We start from the raw sequence: 18,802 nt of genomic DNA on the forward strand, positions 1-18,802 counted from the left end.
TATGCAACATAATTGAACGACAAGATAACCTGGACTTGTTATCTTTGAATATATGTATCCTGATTTATTGATGTCACCCCATTAAAAAAATAAAATTATTAAAAAAAAAACGTCGGCCTAGCGTGCGGAGGACCCGGGTTCGATTCCCGGCCAGGGCACACAGGTGAAGCGCCCATTTGCTTCTCCACCCCTCCGCCGCGCCTTCCTCTCTGTCTCTCTCTTCCCCTCCCGCAGCCAAGGCTCCATTGGAGCAAAGATGGCCCGGGCGCTGGGGATGGCTCTGTGGCCTCTGCCTCAGGCGCTAGAGTGGCTCTGGTCGCAACATGGCGACGCCCAGGATGGGCAGAGCATCACCCCCTGGTGGGCAGAGCGTCGCCCCCTGGTGGGCGTGCCGGGTGGATCCCGGTCGGGCGCATGCGGGAGTCTGTCAGACTGTCTCTCCCTGTTTCCAGCTTCAGAAAAATGAGAAAAAAAAAAAAAAAAAAAAAAAAAGATGGTTTTTCCAATATGTAAATGGTGCTGGATATCCACACAAGAAAAAAATCTTGACCCCCTTCTTTACACCATACACAAAAATCAATTCCATTGGTCTGTAGATCTACGTGTAAAAGGTTAGAACAATAAAGCTTCCAAAAGATAGGAGAATACCTTTATGAATTTGGAGGGAACAATTTCTTAGGACAGGAAAACACTACCCGTGAAGTAAAAGATTTGATAAGAACTTTTGTAACATCAGAAGACATCATTAAGAGAGTAAAAAAGTAATAAAGATTTAAGCAAGTGACCTAAAAAGGCACTTCACGAAAGGAGAAAAGAACAGAAAAGAAATAGCAGCCCTAATAATGAAACTGCTTGTCCAGTCTTCAGCAGTGATTATGACTGCAGCTAGATCTCTCCATCAATTTGTGGCGGGCTTGGAAAACACAGCCTGTAACTTCCTAGAGCAGTGGTCCCCAACCTTTTTTGGGCCACGGACCGGTTTAACGTCAGAAAATATTTTCACGGACCGGCCTTTAGGGTAGAACGGATAAATGTAACACGTGACTGAGACAAGCATCAAGAGTGAGTCTTAAACAGATGTAACAGAGGGACTCTGGTCATTTTTTAAAAATAAAATATCATTCAGACTTAAATATAAATAAAACAGAAATAATGTAAGTTATTTATTCTTTCTCTGCGGACCGTACCAAATGGCCCACGGACTGGTACCGGTCCACGGTCCGGGGGTTGGGGACCACTGTCCTAGAGCATCAAACACTAGGCTTCCAAGGTATCTCTAGTTAAGTATGGAAAGTTAATCTGGCACTCACTGAAGTATTTGAAGGCTGTGATTTACATGACCACAGACCAGATTTCCTCTCTCTCCTCTCAGCATTGGTTTGTATCAAGGTAAAAGATTAGAAGTTATGGAAATAGATAGTTATGATGGTTGCACAATATTGTGAATGTACTTAATGTCACTGATTTGTACACTTAAAATGGTTAACATGTTAAATGTTATGTTAGATATGTTTTACCACACACACAAAAGAAAAAGACGTGGAATTAGAGGTTGGGAGATTAATAATAAGAAATCTCTTTGGTTTAATATTTCTAAATAAACTAAAGGAAAGAAATGACTCTGAAACCTGCCTATCTTCTTATACTTACTAATCTATAAAAGCAAGGTACTCTTGCCCTGGCTGGTTGGCTCAGGGGTAGAGCGTCGGCCTGGCATGCAGAAGTCCTGGGTTCGATTCCCAGCCAGGGCACACAGGAGAAGCACCCATCTGCTTCTCCACCCCTCCCCTTCTCCTTCCTCTCTGTCTCTCTCTTCCCCTCCCGCAGCGAGGCTCCATTGGAGCAAAGATGGCCCGGGCACTGGGGATGGCTCCTTGGCCTCTGCCCCAGGCGCTAGAGTGGCTCTGGTTGCAACAGAGAGATGCCCCGGATGGGCAGAGCATCGCCCCCTGGTGGGCAGAGCGTCGCCCCCTGGTGGGCGTGCTGGGTGGATCCCAGTCGGGCGCATGCGGGAGTCTGTCTGACTGTCTCTCCCCGTTTCCAGCCTCAGAAAAATACAAAAAAAAAAAAAAAAAAGCAAGGTACTCTTGTCTATTTATTTTCCCAACATGATGTTTTGTAATTTTATGAACTAATCTTTTTAAAATATTACCAATATGTACTGTTAATAAAATATTTAAACTCATTTTGACATTTGAACATAATATTCTCATACCAGAAATCGTTTGGTTTTATTTTTAATCCTTTCACCATATCAGGCAGTCTAATATTAGTGTATTCTATTCTTTTGTCATTTAAGCAATCTAATGAGGTGACAGTTTGACTTGTCATTCTCATAAACTTAACATTAATACATTAATCTTACAATCTTTATTTCAAGATGACAAAAAGTAGTATATAAGACAGAGATCCTTAGTTTAACAAAAGGCCTTTTTAGTAATGTTATATGACACTTTTCTTTTTTATTTTCTTCTTTTCCAAGTGAGAAAAGGAGAGATAGAGAGACAGACTCCTGCATGCACCCTGACAGGGATCCACCCAGCAACCCCTGTCTAGGGCTGATGCTTTGCCCATCTAGGGCCATGCTTGCAACCAAGCTATTTTTAGCACTTGAGGTGCAGGCTCATTGGAGCTATCCTCAGCGGCCAGGGCTGACGTGCTCAAATTAATCAAGCCATGGCTGCTAGAGGGGAAGAGAGAGAGAGAGAGAGGAGGGGGAGGATTGGAAAAGTAGATGGTCACCTCTCCTGTGTGCCCTGACCAGGAATCAAACCCAGGACATACACACACTGGGCCGATGCTCTACCTCTGAGCCAACTGGCCATGGCCTGCATTTTTATTTTCTAAGCCTTGATCATTCAGCAAAAGTCTGCAGTATCAATGAAAAGGGCTTATTTTTATTTATTTATTTTTTCTTCAGAGACAGAAAGAGAGTCAGAGAGAGGGACAGATAGGGACAGAGAAGCAGGAACAGAGAGAGATGAGAAGCATCAATCATCAGTTTTTTGTTGCGACACCTTAGTTGTTCAGTGATTGCTTTCTCATATGTGCCTTGACCGTGGGCCTTCAGCAGACTGAGTAACCCCTTGCTCAAGCCAGCGACCTTGGGTCCAAGCTGGTGAGCTTTGCTCAAACCAGATGAGCCCGCGCTCAAACTGGCGACCTAGGGGTCTTGAACCTGGGTCTTGTGCATCCCAGTCCGATGCTCTATCCACTGTGCCACCGCCTGGTCAGGAGAAATGGGCTTATTTTTTTTTTAAAAGCTACAGATTAGTGGATAAATTGGCTGTTTTTATCATCTAGGCCTTTTCTTCTCAATACCTGAAGAACTGCGTTGAGACTGTTTCTGAGTGTGAAAAAATGACTATGGTATTATGATATTCATATTCTTATATCCTTTCTCTCCCTCTCTCTCTCTCTCTCTCTCTCTCTCTCTCTCTCTCTCTCTCTCTCTCTCTCTCCCCCCCCCCTCCTTTCTTCCCTCCTCACTTTCCCCGCTCACCCACCTAAACCATTCTTTTTCTCCCTCCATGTCTCTGAAGCTATCCTGGCCTTCTAGTTGTACCTCAAGCTGTACAGGACAGTAGTTTACCAAGAGTAGCCCGCTGCTACAGACACAATCGCCTGCCTGTTGTATGTTGGAAGAACTCAAGAAGCAGTACCCTGCTCCTCCGATCTGGAGGATTCCATGGGAAGGGAGTAGTTGGTCTTTTCAAATCTCAGAACTCCCCTCAGTCAGGTAAGCATCTTTCTATAGCACAATTATGATCCTTTCACTTCAGAGTATTTCTAAAAAATAAAAGAAATAAAATCTGGGAATGCCATTTGTTCCCTGACAACCAGCCTCACACCTAGGCTTTCCCTCTGTGCTCTACACGACTTCTACACCAAAAACAAGAACTGCGCTTGACAATGACAATGTGGGGTTCCATCTTGAATTTGATGTCTTAATATGTCTATATTTGGATCTTAATAAAAATTAACCTAATAAAGTCTGGTTCTAGGCTCTTTTCATTTCAGCAGATCAAAATATTCACAGATGGGAACTAGATTTACTATCCTTTTTCTTCTGGGAAGCATTCAAATATGTTTTAAACACATTGTGGATGGATCACGAGAATTCTTGTGTTTTCTGTTCTAAGGCTTGTTTTACAAAGTATCATACTTTAAAAAGATATTAGGTTGTAGAACATGTAATAAATAACTTCAAAGTGCAATGCATATTTAATTTTAAAGTGTGCCTTTAACGTTTATGTAAAATATTTTTTGTACTTATTCAATAGAAACTTATCTGGCCACTGGGTAAAACTAGCAATAAAACTACTGGTCCGCAGAGGCAGGTAGGGATGCTGTCCCCTGTGGTGTGAGCCACTGATTTCTGCAAATCACACGCACACACAAAACAAGTCAACAGACCAGTGACCAAAATGCTTCAGGAGCTCTCGAACATGGAGATTTTTAGGAAGCTAGGATGGTCAACTGAAGAAAACAGTATTCCTGTCTCTCTTTCTGCAGATATTAATGAGCACCAAATCTGAGGCCTTGAAGAAAGTCAGGAGCTACATTTTCCTGACCTTTCTCATAACTTCCAGCTCATAATAGATGCTTAATAAAATTAAACAATGGACCACTAAGATATCAGATCCAATTTAGGATAGCTTCATTTTTTTTTCTGTTTTGGGGGGGGTTTTTATTTTTTATTTTTTTATTTTACTTTTCTGGATAGCTTCATTTTTTACTTTTCCAAAATGAGTTGTCAGGTTCTGTGATTCAGCCAGTAAAACTGTGCTTTATGATATTTTTTCTTTAATCTCATCTCTTTTTCTCCTGAAAGTTAAAAGTTGGCCTGTGTGTCTTTGATCATTCAGTTGACTGAGGGCAGCACACACACAACACTATATTATTATTTTCTTATGTATTCTACTTGGCTTGGAATTTTAGCATTGATATAATTGAAGGCAGTTGGCTTTTAACTGTTTCTGCCCTAAGAAATCCTCCCAAGCTTCATAGTGGGAATAATAGAACACAGTATATGGAAGTTGAATAAAATGAGCAAGTCATTTCAGGAGCATCGATGAGCATATTACTGAGCTTTTTAGTTAGAAAAAATTTAAACTATTTTATTCTACTAGTTTCTAATTTTTTAATCTAATATAAATTTACTATATTTAATATTTTTGAGCTTACACATTTGCTCACATTTTAACATCTTTGAAATCAGGATGCAGCTTACAGTTGAAATGATCAGAAAGAGTTGTGCAGCTGTGTTCTAGTTTAAATAGTTTTAAATCTTAGCACATAAAATAATGATGCGTTTTATAATAAAATACAATAACGGCATCTTAAAAGTGATAAAATATAAAATTCTAATTATTTCCTATTTGGATTGTAAGAGTATTTGTTCTTACCTATTGTCCTAGTAAGTCCCTCCCAATGCCTCTTTAAAGTGTCTGGGCCAATTCAATGACCTCCGTGTTACTCCATGCAAACCAGGCTCAGATTCCCTCCAACCCAGAAATGCTGTCACAGTTGTTTCCATCTGTGCATACTTTTTGCCCATCTTTTAGAAGGACTGGGGAATCTCGCAATAGCTGCTCCTGTCTTCTCCCCATCTTCCTTCTCTTCCCCCTCAGACAACCCCTGCAAGTTCATGTCCCCTGTTAAGCCTATGTGGCAAAATTGGAATAATGCTACTGGTATTGAGAAATTCTAACCTCTGCCCATTCTGAGACGCCAAAGGAACCCACTCCATCCTCTGCTCCCAAACAGTAGCATGGACAGGATGTGGTTGGGAAGATCATCATGACGATGTCATCTTTCATGAATCTTCATTTTTGAGTTGCTTGGATAATGACAACGTACACCTGCTCATGGAAGGACAACCCTATGCTGGTTTTCTAGACCTGGGCTCTTCCTGGGAGGAGGATGAGGCAATCAAGAAATGGGTGTGGTGAAACCAATATCATAAAAGGATTAGCCACTTGATGGTTTAGAGCTTTAAGTGGGGCTAGTTTCTATAATTGGGTGTGGTAACTGGAAGACTGAATGCCTATAGAAAGAAAAAGAAAAAAACATATATATATATATGATTTATTAACATAGAGATATTGTTTTATTCAATTTTTTTTTATAGCTCCTACCTCCTCTTTAGAATCTTCCAGCAGCATAGAACAGGAAAAGTACTTGCAGGCCATACTGAGTGCAGTTTCTGTCCATCAGAAACTACGCAGCAATAACACCCTCACTGTCAGGCCAGCACTTGCTCTGCCTCCAGGTAAGACTTGACGATACTCATCTTCTTGACAGCTATGAAAATTCAAGTTGTTCAACATGACCCCTTAAAATTTTACCTTGTGAAGCTATTGCTTTACTTCCTTTAACTTAGAAATCAGGGCACCACTGTTAATTTCTAGTAAATAATAATCAAATTTAGAGATTCAATTATTTTCTTTCTAAAAGAGTAATAGAGGAGGTGGGGAACATAAATAAAGTCATGTGGGGTTTTCTTCTAGGATCTATTTTATGGAGCCTTTAAATATTATTACACACTTAAATGTATAAAGTGAACATCTGTTTATTAAATGTGTATTTATTAAAATTGTCATGTTTAAAATTCCTGAAATTTCTGCAGCCTTTTATGACTTGCAATACAGTTTGTTTTCACTAGATTTGGATAAAGCCATTAAGACTTGTACTAATATTTTGTTTCAGTTATCATGTGATGGAACCCCAAAGGGTTCATGTAGAGGTAACCCTAACGTGTTAGACACAGGAGCATGTGACTTGAAAAGTTGGTCTCCTTGGCTTAATCAGCTATTTGAATTAGCTCAACATAAGCAGAAAGTGGCTTTTCTTGTAAAGTAACACCATGCATGCCTCGCTTCATTTATCATTAAATTCTCTGATTGCACTTGCCAAACCTCACTCCCTGTAATCTTGCAAATGTGTGTATCTCTGAGGAAATAGTAACAGTGCCTTGTTATCTCTATTAAAGCTTTGGGTACTTAAAAATTACAATGTTTGGCAGCAATTAGACGTGCTACACATGAAGATAACTTTTTGTCATTTGAGTAATGTTAACCCAAACGACATGGTTTTTGTTCTTCTTTTTGGCTGACTTTAGGGACTGAAAGGAGAACTGCAAGAATGTCCACTGTGCTTAAGCAGGTAGTGCCAGGACATTTGGATGTAAACCCATCCAATAGCTTTGCTCGAGGAGGTCAGTAAGATTGATTTTATAACTGAGCACTGATACCATCTTAAAATCAGAAATTTTTTTCTAGGTAGTGATACTTTAAATCAACTAATTATGGTTCAAGTTGTTTTTAATTACCCTTTCTAAATGAATGATCAAATTTGTTTCTAGTATGGTGACAGATGAGTTTCACCTCTTGGACAAGAGGTATCGTAATTGCTGAAATCTTACACATTGATGAGTTTGGCAGCATTGGGAGGTGAGGGGAGCATGTCTAAATGGTGAGTCAGCCCTGGGCAGACTCCGCGATGCTTCAGGTGCACAGGGTAGAAAGGCTGATCACAGAAGCATAAACAGCCAGGGAGAGGTGATACAAACCCCAAGGGCTGTGCCTCCATGCCTGTTATTTTTCCTCCTGTTCTCTGAAATGTTAGTTTGAGGAATAAGAGAAAATGATATTCAGGTTACCTTTCTTTCCTCTGGGCTGTAGCTGCTGGCATGAGGAAATAGAGAAAAACTAAGTATTGGCTTGTTTAGGTCCAAAGGGTGGTCTCTCCTTTGGTCTCTGGAGGTTTATATTAGACTCTCTTACTTTTTGGAAGAAATTCCAGTCCAGGTATCTTGATTGTAAAGTCCTAATGCTTCACAATGAAATGGTAGAATCTTAAACTCTTCCTGTCATTCCCATGCAGTGCTGAGTCCCCTTGAAAACATGCCAAGTATGTGATCTTGACTCTACTTGAACACCATCAGAATGAGAAATTCATTTCTTCCCAAAAGTCATATTTGTAAGCAACTCTGTTAGAAATTCCTTCTCATATTGATCTAAAAATCTACCATCACATAACTTTTACATACTGACCTTAGCTCTGCCCTCTAAAGTTAGAAATTCTGAATCTCATCTCCTATACTATAGCCCTTCAGACTTAAAAACTTCTCATCTTTTCTCTCTGAGAACTTTAGTTAACTCTAAACATCCTCAATTCTTGGTTGTATTCCATTCATCATTCTTTTAATTTTGTGGTTTCTCCACAGAATTGAAATCATGGAGTCTAAAATTACATTAGGGCCAGCCCTATCAGTAGGTTGACCCATACTGAGAATTAGTATCATTTGAAATCTGTTTGCTTCATATCAACTGTGTTAATTATTGTCTATTAAGAACTATTGTTCTTAATAATATATGTCTTGAGGGTTAGTTTGGGAACCTAAATATACTATGTACTGTACCTAACAGAATTTCATCTTTTTCAATAATGGACTATTGCTTTAGATGTTTGGATATTGATTCTGTCTACTACTATATTAGCTGTTTTTCCAAGCCTCTTGTCATCCATAGATTTGATCACTGTTTTTATGAGATTTATTGTTTTAAAAAATGTTGAACAAACTACCGTTAAGGACAGAAGCCTTCACCAAAATAATATAGAGGCCTTTCTGAAGAAAGAGATTGAGCTATTTGTTTATACTTATTGTGAGTCCTCCTACTATAACTCATCTGGCCCCATTTCTCAATCTCTGACCATCTTTTTAATCCAATATTTTCCAGTCTTTCAAACCATTAGCAGTATCACTGTAGATTTATGGTTAGTTTAACATGACTGATTGTAGGAATTAGTGCTTTTCCCTAAGTAGTCATAAATAGTTTATTAGTAATTCATTACAGAATTTATTTCCAATCAACATCAAGGCTCTATCTTAAAAAATTTACTTTTTCCCTTTTGAAAACCAAGATTACTAGGCACATCTTCTTGCAGTCATATTAGTTCTTTGGATGTTTTTTTTTTTCTACCTCATCAGAACTTTCTGCTATTGTAGGATTTCCTAAGAGCTTTCAAACTTTTTTAGTTGTCTTCCTAATTAGTCTGTAAGGCCATTGTGTTAGTTTGCTGAGACTTCTGTAACAAAATGCCAAGAACTGTGTGACTTCAATGTTGTCTCAGTCCCGGTGGCTGGATGTCCACAGTGCAGAACTATGTGACTTCAATGTTGTCTCAATCCCGGTGGCTGAATGTCCACAGTGCAGAACTGTGTGACTTCAATGTTGTCTCAGTCCCAGTGGCTGGATGTCCACAGTGCAGAACTGTGTGACTTCAATGTTGTCTCAGTCCCGGTGGCTGGATGTCCACAGTGCAGATGTGCTTAGCGAGGGTTTGCTCCGTGCCTCTCCCCTCGCTCCTGCTGGTCGGCTGCCCGTCTCTTCCTTAGTGAGGAGAAGCATCACCCAGGTCTCTGCCTTCATCTTCATGTGACATTCTCCCTGTGTGTCTGTTTCTAAACTTCCCCTTTTCATAAGGACACCAGTCGTATTGAATTAGGGGCCCACCACATTCCTGTGTGATCTCATCTTAGCTAATTACATTTGCAATGAGGTCATATTTCCAAATGGGTCACGTTCTGAAGTAGTGGAGTTAGGACTACAACAGATGAATTTGAAGGGGACACACAATTCAGCCCACAGTCATATATCACTTTTTTTCTGAATTTTTAAAATACCATCTTTTAGGCTCTGGCCAGGTAGCTCAGTTGGTTGGAGCACCCTCCCGATACTCCAGGGTTGCGGGTTTAATTCCCAGTCGGGGCACATACAAGAGTCAACTAATGAGTGCATAAATGAGTGGAACAACAAACTGATGTTTCTCTCTCTTTCTCTAAAATCAATTTTAAAATAAATAAAATATCATTGTTTTAAAGTTTAAGATACAAACTTCATTATTCTCATCATTTCTTTCTTGGCGAATTTGAACTAAAAGATAGTACAGTGACTTTCTCCTAAAGTTCCTGGTATTTATGCTGCCAAGCTCTCCTGTCGACTTTGGTTCAAGGTTGTTGTTTCTCTTATTATTTTATTCACTATCTGAAAATTTATATTCAGGATTTAGTTCAGTTACAAACCACAGCCCTACCACTTTGTGTATGGTCCTGAGCAACTTAAGAAACCTCTTATTTTTGGTGTCCTCATCTGTAAAATGGAGATAAATAAATAGTATCTAGCTCTAGAGTATTTACAAGGAATAAATTAATATATTTAAATCACTTAACATAGTCACTGGCTCATAATAGGAGCTCAGTAAATGTTCTATTATCATTGTTGTGGTTATTATCATTATTGTTGCTTGATACTCCCATTTGCATTTAAATTACCTTCCACCAGATTGGAAGTTAGAGGGCATATGCTCTCAGTTGTATGCCAATAGCTTTCAAACTTTTTTGATCATCACTCACAGTAAGAAATACATTATATATCTATATGTATACATGCATATTCATCTTATATCACAATTCAGGACTGAGTCACAATGCAAAATGTATATATCCCAAAACAAAAGTTTTATGGAACAATATTCATCTATAGCACATGAAGTGCACATATAGTATTTTCAATTTTAATCCATTTATCTCACTTTTAAAAAAATAGTAATGACACCTACTAAAGTGATTTCACAAATCACTGAGGGGGAAACTGCTATTTGGAAAAATGTGACTCCAAGCCAGTGTTACACGCAGGAAACTAAAGAGACCTCACCACCAGTGCAGTAGTAGAATTCCTTTGGTTGAAACCACTAACAGAGGGGATTACAGTTCCCAAAGCCCTCTGCTGGCCCCATGTCAATGCAGGCCATTTTCTCATTGCTGATTTTCTGCTACCTGATAAACACTTGGCAGTTTTCATTAATGAGCCTCTATTTGGGAAAAGTGCTTAATTTTTTTTTTTTATTTAACACCCTCTTTTCATTCTTTCAGGGCAAATAATTAGGTTGAAGATATACATAGTAGAAAACCACAACAACTCACAGTATATCAATTTTTAAAAGAAAATAATCAAGTGTTATATATGTATATTTACAGGAGATACACAGACACACACACACATGGGATACAGGAATAAATATGACCAGGTCCCTGCCCTTTGGATCACACAATCTAGTGGGATCAAATGTGCAAATAATCACAATGTAGTGTGATCAGAGTTCAAATAGAGCTCACCACAACTCTGAGGACAGTCTAGAATGTTTTCAGAAGAGTTCACATTGTTTCTGGATCTAAAGGGATAAAGAATTTGTCAGGTTAAGAAATGGGAGAAATCATACCAGGTAGAGGCACTAGCATAAGAAAATGTGGTAAGTTTAGGCTGTTAACAGTATTTCAGAATCAGGAACCAGCAATTCAGACTTCATTGTAAGCATTTAATGTCCCATATTCAATAGGAAAGCTCAAAACCTTGGCAGGAAGGAGAGCAGTCCCAGCACACTGGAGACCCTGTGTCCCTGCCGTGCCGTGCCAGATCTCTGCTCTGCCTTGCAGGAGCACTCTGTGTGCGGTCAGCCAGCACCTCTGTAGATCTGAGCTTTCTGACTTCCTTTGGCCACTAAAGCCACCAGTGCCCTTCATTTCTTGCTTCTAAAGAGTGAGGCAGAAATGAAAAATCACTTCTAATGATTTTTCTTTTATCAAACCGTGTTCTATTTTATGCTGTGTTATAATATAGAGCTTAATAATATTGCTGTTAAAGTTTTCAATCCTGAATAAATGTAGAATCATTTTCCTTAATTGACTTGAGCAGTTCCTTTACTCAGGATATAACTGTAACTTACCGCTCATCATTTTTGCTATTACCAGTTAAAAATTTGCCATAGTCACAAAATGTTTTCTTCCTGTCAGAAAAAAAAATATTACTCAAATTACAAAAGTATTATCTCTACTACTATCTACCATTTTGGTGCAAGTAGGGACTTTAGGAGAAGTCATTACCTCAATCATCACAAGCTATATTTTTTAGTGGCATTGGGTATTGTCACAGGATCATGAATTTTTGCTGCTCATAACTATTTGTTTATGGAAAATAAATGTAATTTCAAAATGAAAAGAAAATAGTGTGGCAATGCTTAATGCTCTATTGCAAAAACCTGCTTTTAGTTATTCCAAATGGTTGCTGGAGCTTCATCCCATATGTGATGACCTTGCTCAAAGAACGAATGTGTTGTACAACCCGTAGCATTGACTGTCAATTAGCCTCCTTAAATACTAGGGCCAGTGTATTCTTAACATTACCCTCTCCCTAAATTCCTTCATTTTATTATTGTCACTCAATGACAATCTTCCAAAGCTTATTCCATTTGGTATAATTTTTTACCGGCACTCTCTGCTGTGCTATTCATTTCATTGCGCTTATATTTATAAACAGTTGCTGTAATTTCATTTAACAGGCTCTGAGTTCATCTTTTTTGTGTGACTGTGCAGCTTTCTGTTAATCAAATCTACTTTTATTATATTTACATTTTTCTCCTATGTAAAAATTAAATAACCTACTCTTCTCTGACTCAATTTGCTCTGATGTTTGCTGCTATATACATTTCATTATTCCTTCTGTCTTTAATCTTACCTACCAGTGCATGGGTACAGAGATAAATGTTTTACTCAGTCAAATCCCAAACCGTCACCTAAGGGAAGAGTCCATAATCAAGGTACTGTATTATCTGTCCTGACATGTCATTGTTTTTAACCATCTTCATATGAAAGCGTATGTGTTACAAGTGACGTTTATCACATTTGTTGGTCAAATTATCTTTCATTCTCACCCACATTATGAATTCCCTCTTGATTTCATTTATAAAAATTTGCCATAATACCTAAGACAAGTTTATAAATTATATGGAAAGATTCATTTATGTTAAGCAGAAATCACCTATAAAACCTTTTCTTAGGAACTGGTCTGCTGACCCTATAATTGCTCAAAAAGAGAGAAGCAAATGTGACATTACCATGGTGACTTCTAGCCACTAGAAATATGGCTTGATTTAACATATAACAAAGATTAAAGCTTCTCAAGGAGGCTTCTCAACTCAAGGGAGAAAGACCAGCTTTAGGGAGACAGCAGCAGTTTCTTGTACCCCTGTGACGATATCACCAAGATAAACACCACAGTGTATGGGCATTTGTAAGGGGCTTTGTTGTTTTGATGGTGCTATTTCAGACTTAGTATATGCTTTTGTGTTTGGACATTTAATATCTAATAGTCTCACTTGCATAGAGAAATCCTTGGTTTTTCTAATTAATGTAATTAAGATCAACTTACAAGATTCTTCTAGCAGCTTAGCTTGGCCTTTTCCTTAGAAGACAACTACTTCTAGATATAAATTTAAGATTTTTTTTTTATTCAGTGAGAGGAGGGGAGGCAGAGACAGACTCCCTCATATGCCCCGACCGAAATCCACCCAGCAAACCAGCCCACTAAGGGGCAATATTCTGCCTATCTGGGGCGTTGCTTGGTTGCTCAGCAACCAAGCTCTTCTTAGTGTCTGAGGCAAAGTCTGTGGAGCCATCCTCAGCTCCCAAGACCTACTCACTCCAATCAAGCCATGGCTGTGGGAGAGGAAGAGAGAGAGGGAGAGAAATGAGAGGGGGAGGGGTAGAGAAACAAATGGTCGCTTCTCCTGTGTGCCCTGACTAGGAATCAAACCCGGGACATCCACACACCAGGCCAATGCTCTACCACAGGGCCAACCAGCCAGGGCTTTCTGGATATACGTTTAAAATAAAGCCCCTGCTTGACCAGGTGGTGGTGCAGTGGATAGAGTGTCAGACTGGGATGCAGAGGACTCAGGATCGAGACCCTGAGGTCGCCAGCTTGAGCACAGGTTCATCTGGTTTGAGCAAAAGCTCACCAGCTTGGACCCAAGGTCGCTGGCTCGAGCAAGGGGTCACTCGGTCTGCTGTACCCCCACAGTCAAGGCACATATGAGAAGGCAATCAATAAACAACTAAAGTGCCACAACGAAAAATTGATGCTCCTCATCTCTCTCCCTTGCTGTCTGTCTGTCCCTATCTGTCCCTCTCTGAGACTCTATCTCTGTCTCTGTAAATAAAAAAAAAATTTTTAATTAAAAAAATAAAATAAAGCCTCCTAAGATTCAGTGAAATGTACATTACTAAATATAGAACTTCTCACTATTTTTCATGGATACTGGGGAAAAAAGAGTTTAATATAATGTTTACTAATTTTAAATCATATCCTTTTGGCATGATACACAAATATTAATTCTAAATCCAACCTGAGATTTTAGTAGGTTTAGTAAAGTTCTAATGTCATCTAATTTCTTTCTGAATAGACTTACTAAAGCAGAAGAGTGTTTCTTACTCCTTTCATGAAGCTGAAGACTGGAGTCACTGCACACTCCCCGTCTCCCACACTGCTGCGTTATTGCCCCCGCCCACAATGTTCCCCAGTGGCAGTGATCCCAGTATTCACTTATATATGCGGACTTTATGTTAAAATACAAGAATAGGACTGATGTGGGTGGCTTCTTAGGTCCTTCCACACCTACTCTTGTATAGTTTTGAAATGCTGTATTGAATAATGCTTATAGGACACAAAAGTAAATGACAAATGACCAATATCATCCATGATTACCTAGATTAATTAACTTGCTGTTACCTCTAAAACTATCCCTTTAGAGCATGCATCTTTTTCCCAGTTCAGTGGCATTCCCAATCAGATTACCTCAATTATTTTGGCTTTTATAAAGGTGTGTGGGCAAGTCTTCGCTCTAGCACTCGCCTGATCAGTTCTCCAACATCCTTCATTGATGTTGGTGCCCGGCTGGCGGGCAAGGATCACTCAGCCTCCTTCAATAACAGCGCCTACCTGCAAAACCAGCTCTTGAAACGCCCAGCAGCCTTTTATATATTTGGTGAAAAGTCACAACTAAGGGTAAGATTTCTTTTTCTTGCTTAAAAACTTTATGGATACTCGAAGGCGGTTTATAAAACTTATCTCAGAAATTGGCTTTCCTAGAATTTTTTTTCAGCATGAATTCTTAAACTGGAGTTAATAATCAATGTCAAAAAATTTTAGCTTGTATATGTATGTATATATTTATGTCTCCATATACCTTGATAGATATGGGTGTTTATCAGCTATGAAAAGAGGTACTTTTTCATAATCATAAGTAGATCAACATAAACATTAGGAATATCAGGAAGTGTACATACAAAAAAGAAATAATAAGACTTGTAGGCTGTGTTTTTCCACTCTTAGTCCACCTTCTATTGGAATCTGTGCCTGTGGCAGAACAGGAGGTTTGGCTGTTGTAAACCTATCAGTAAAGCTGTCGGAAAGCAGGAGAGTGGAAAGAGCAGGCTATGGCACTGCGGGGAACAAGGGAAGGCCAAAGCCATGCTTTCTAAGTTGCGTGTTTTTCAGACTTTACAAGGCTGTATATACAGAAGCACATGTCCTAAGACATGTCAGAAAATATAAAACTATTAGATGCTAATCAACTTTATTTTTTAATTCTATGCTAGGGAGCTTCACTATATTCAGGTCCCATTAATGATAAAGATAATCTGTATCTGTAAAAGCAGCAATAATTCCTGGGGTTTAACTTTTTTTTTTTTTTTACAATTCACACATCACAAAATAAGTGTCATTACTACTGACAATTGTGTGGGAAACAAAAGCTTTGTTAATTCAGGGCTCCCATCAGCACTGGACAAGGTAGACAGACCTTTAGTTGAACTGTGGCACGAAGACTGTGAGCAGGATCCCACATGCTTGGTCTTCAAGATGCCAGTGACTGAGTCATCTCTTCTGTGGCAAGCTGGTTTTGCTAGCTCTTTGCCCTTTGCCTAGACTGCAGCAATCTCTTAGTCACCACCCTTTAGGGTAAGGCATGAAATTGCTGGGTAATGCTCAGTTTTTAAATATGCACACGTGTCTTCTGATACAGCAGGTATTTTATATCCAGACAATAGTTGGAGCACCTTTCCGCAGCGGTCCAGGGCTGCCCACCTGCTTTCATGGCGGGCACCGGTGCCTGTACCAGAGTGACAATTTTCACACTTGAGCACACAGTCTACCCATGATTTGAATCACTTCCCAGGATTTGTCTCTTGTGTGCTCACCTCTGCCTTTCCCTTTGCACATCAGTGCTCAGATTGTCTGTGGATGGTGCACATATGAGTAAGACAGGTTGGCCATTGGGACCTGTTCTCCTTCCCTTCTTCCCATTTTTCCTTCTCTTTTTTTTCTGTTCTTTCTTTTAGCAATAAAGAATTATGTTTTAAAAACATAATCTCACCATCCTGGCACAGTAGCTATTAGGCTTTTTGTATATTCCATTCAGGTTTTGCTTTTTATTAAGTAAGTTGTGTCTGTGGAGGCTGGGTCCCCATCTGTCTGGCACAGGGGTCCCCAAACTTTTTACACAGGGGGCCAGTTCACTGTCCCTCAGACTGTTGGAGGGCTGGACTATAAAAAAACTGAACAAATCCCTATGCACACTGCACATATCTTATTTTAAAGTAAAAAAACAAAATGGGAACAAATACAATATTTAAAATAAAGAACAAGTAAATTTAAATCAACAAACTGACCAGTATTTCAATGGGAACTATGCTCCTCTCACTGACCACCAATGAAAGAGGTGCTCCTTCTGGAAGTGCGGCGGGGGCCGGATAAATGGCCTCAGGGGGCCACATGCGGCCCGCGGGCCGTAGTTTGGGGACCCCTGGTCTGGCATGTGCCACATTCCCGCTAGTACACGCTCTCTATTCGCAGCTCCGCACCTCTTCTCCCAACAGGACACGCGGAAGAGAACTGAGTGAGAGTGACTTACTCTAATCTCTGATTGGTCTTACTTACCTTTTTAATTCACGTACTTTAATACCTTATACTTAGTAACAAATCCCTTATGACCTAATGTTGTATCTCAACACTATGGCTGATAACTCCTAGTTTACCAGATGGGCATACCCGAGCTTTTTCATAGTTGGTAATGGAAAGGAACCGAATTTTCCTGAAAAGTAAACTATCTTTGATCTATTATAAGTTTTAAAAAATCAGTAGATAAGAATTCATATATACAGCTAAGTTCTTTATCTCAAACCATAACACGTTTCCATGTTGTATAATAGTCTTTATAATTATTTTAATCACTACATAACATTCTGTCTTATTGGATATTTCAGCTGCTTTATCTTCTGAATGTAAAATACCACATTTTTAAGCATATAGTTTATTATTTTTTTATCTGATATACAATTCACTAGGGTTTTTCCCTACATATTAGATTATTCCTAAAAGTGAAATTACTAAGATAAAGAAACTTTTATTCTTGATACATATTAGAAATGCTACTTTTTTAAAAAAAAATTAGGAGTTTTTGCTTTTTATTTTAAAACTTTAATAGGCTATTTTAAATGTACTCTAAAAATATATATATAAAACATGGAGTAGATCCTATAATAAGTTCTTGGCAGCAGTGTTTTTTAAAATACAATAACATAAAATTTATCAGCTGATAGTCAATTGTGTTAAATACATTCACATTGTTGTAAAACCAGCCTCCAAAAAGCATTTTTACTCTTAGAAAAGCAGGTGATCCAGTGGAGTAAGTTGGGCAGATGTGAGGAAAGTGGAAAGAATGTTAGAAAAATAATTCATTCTTTAGCAAGGGAAGTTAGAGAATTTTTAAATCTTCAGAATTAGGTAACTAGATTATCAAAATAAAATATACAACTGGACCATCAGTTTAGCATTATTTAATTATAAATTCAACCTCACATAGAATAAATTTCATATCAAAGCTATAAATGATTAAAGCTTTCAAATAAATATAGATTGACATGTGTCATATTGAGTGAAAAAAATACTGTTCCAAAGCTAGAAATCAACAAAGCCTTTTATGTTTCACTGTATATAATTTTTTATTTTGACTTTTAAAGAGTAACTACATGTTAGTAGTCTTAGAGCAGTGAGATAAAGATTTTATTTCCTTCTCAATGTTTATCTACTTTTTTTTTCATTTGTATAATGACTGTGTTTTATTTGCTTAATAAGAAACAAATATGTGTATGTCTACAAACTTTAATATGCAGAGTTCTGGAACCTCAACAATATATTACCTTTTAATTACAGTGTACATCTGGGGGAGAACTAGTTTACAGTTCTGCATTAATCGTGTGGTGCATGCATCACTGGCTCCCCTTTAGACTTCCAGGTCCAAGACTTTACAATTGGCTTATATTTGGTGTATCAAGCTCCCATCAGTTTCCAGCCTACCAGTAACCTCTTCAAGTTCTCGGAATGACAGCAAGCCAAGTCAAACTAACAGGCCTTCTTGAATGACTCTTTCTAGCAATACGGACATAGCCACACAAGATTGACTTCCTTGACCCATTGCAGCTACTTGACCACAAGTGACTGTATATCATTTAAGCATTACCCTATTGAAATCATTGCTCTTTTACCATAGTGCTTCATCTGCCTAATTTTCTGCATCTTTATCCACAGAACTTTAAGTTAGAATTTGCTTTGAATTGTGAGTTTGTTCCTGTTGAATTTCATGACATCCGACAAGTGAAAGCCAGTTTTAAAAAGCTGATGAGGGCTTGTGTCCCAAGCACCATTCCTACGGACTCAGAAGTGACCTTCCTGAAAGCCCTGGGAGACTCAGAATGGTTTCCACAGGTAATGTCTGCAGTAACCCGTCTTTGAACTCAAGGGTATGCTGAATTAATACTGGAGATACCAGTGGAATACTGGAGATTAACATGGAAATACCATGTTCCCCCACTACCTGACATCCTCCCTTTACTGGGTGCCCT

At 38.8% G+C, this 18,802-nt stretch overlaps 1 protein-coding gene across 4 annotated transcripts in view; it reads left to right on the plus strand.

The window, feature by feature from the left end:
- SBF2 (SET binding factor 2) overlaps nt 1–18,802 on the plus strand; it is a 502,739-nt gene that overhangs the window by 441,086 nt on the left and 42,851 nt on the right. Inside the window, exons 27-32 of one of the 4 annotated variants that reach the window (XM_066365963.1) lie at nt 3,543–3,739; nt 6,134–6,274; nt 7,124–7,219; nt 12,586–12,660; nt 14,722–14,906; nt 18,489–18,665. In XM_066365963.1, coding sequence (XP_066222060.1) covers nt 3,543–3,739; nt 6,134–6,274; nt 7,124–7,219; nt 12,586–12,660; nt 14,722–14,906; nt 18,489–18,665 — 871 coding nt within the window. The remainder of the gene's footprint in view (nt 1–3,542; nt 3,740–6,133; nt 6,275–7,123; nt 7,220–12,585; nt 12,661–14,721; nt 14,907–18,488; nt 18,666–18,802) is intronic. The other 3 variants (XM_066365945.1, XM_066365952.1, XM_066365958.1) reach the window with 3 other exon arrangements.

Source organism: Saccopteryx leptura, chromosome 1 (genome assembly GCF_036850995.1).
Source record: "Saccopteryx leptura isolate mSacLep1 chromosome 1, mSacLep1_pri_phased_curated, whole genome shotgun sequence".
Taxonomy (NCBI): domain Eukaryota; kingdom Metazoa; phylum Chordata; class Mammalia; order Chiroptera; family Emballonuridae; genus Saccopteryx; species Saccopteryx leptura.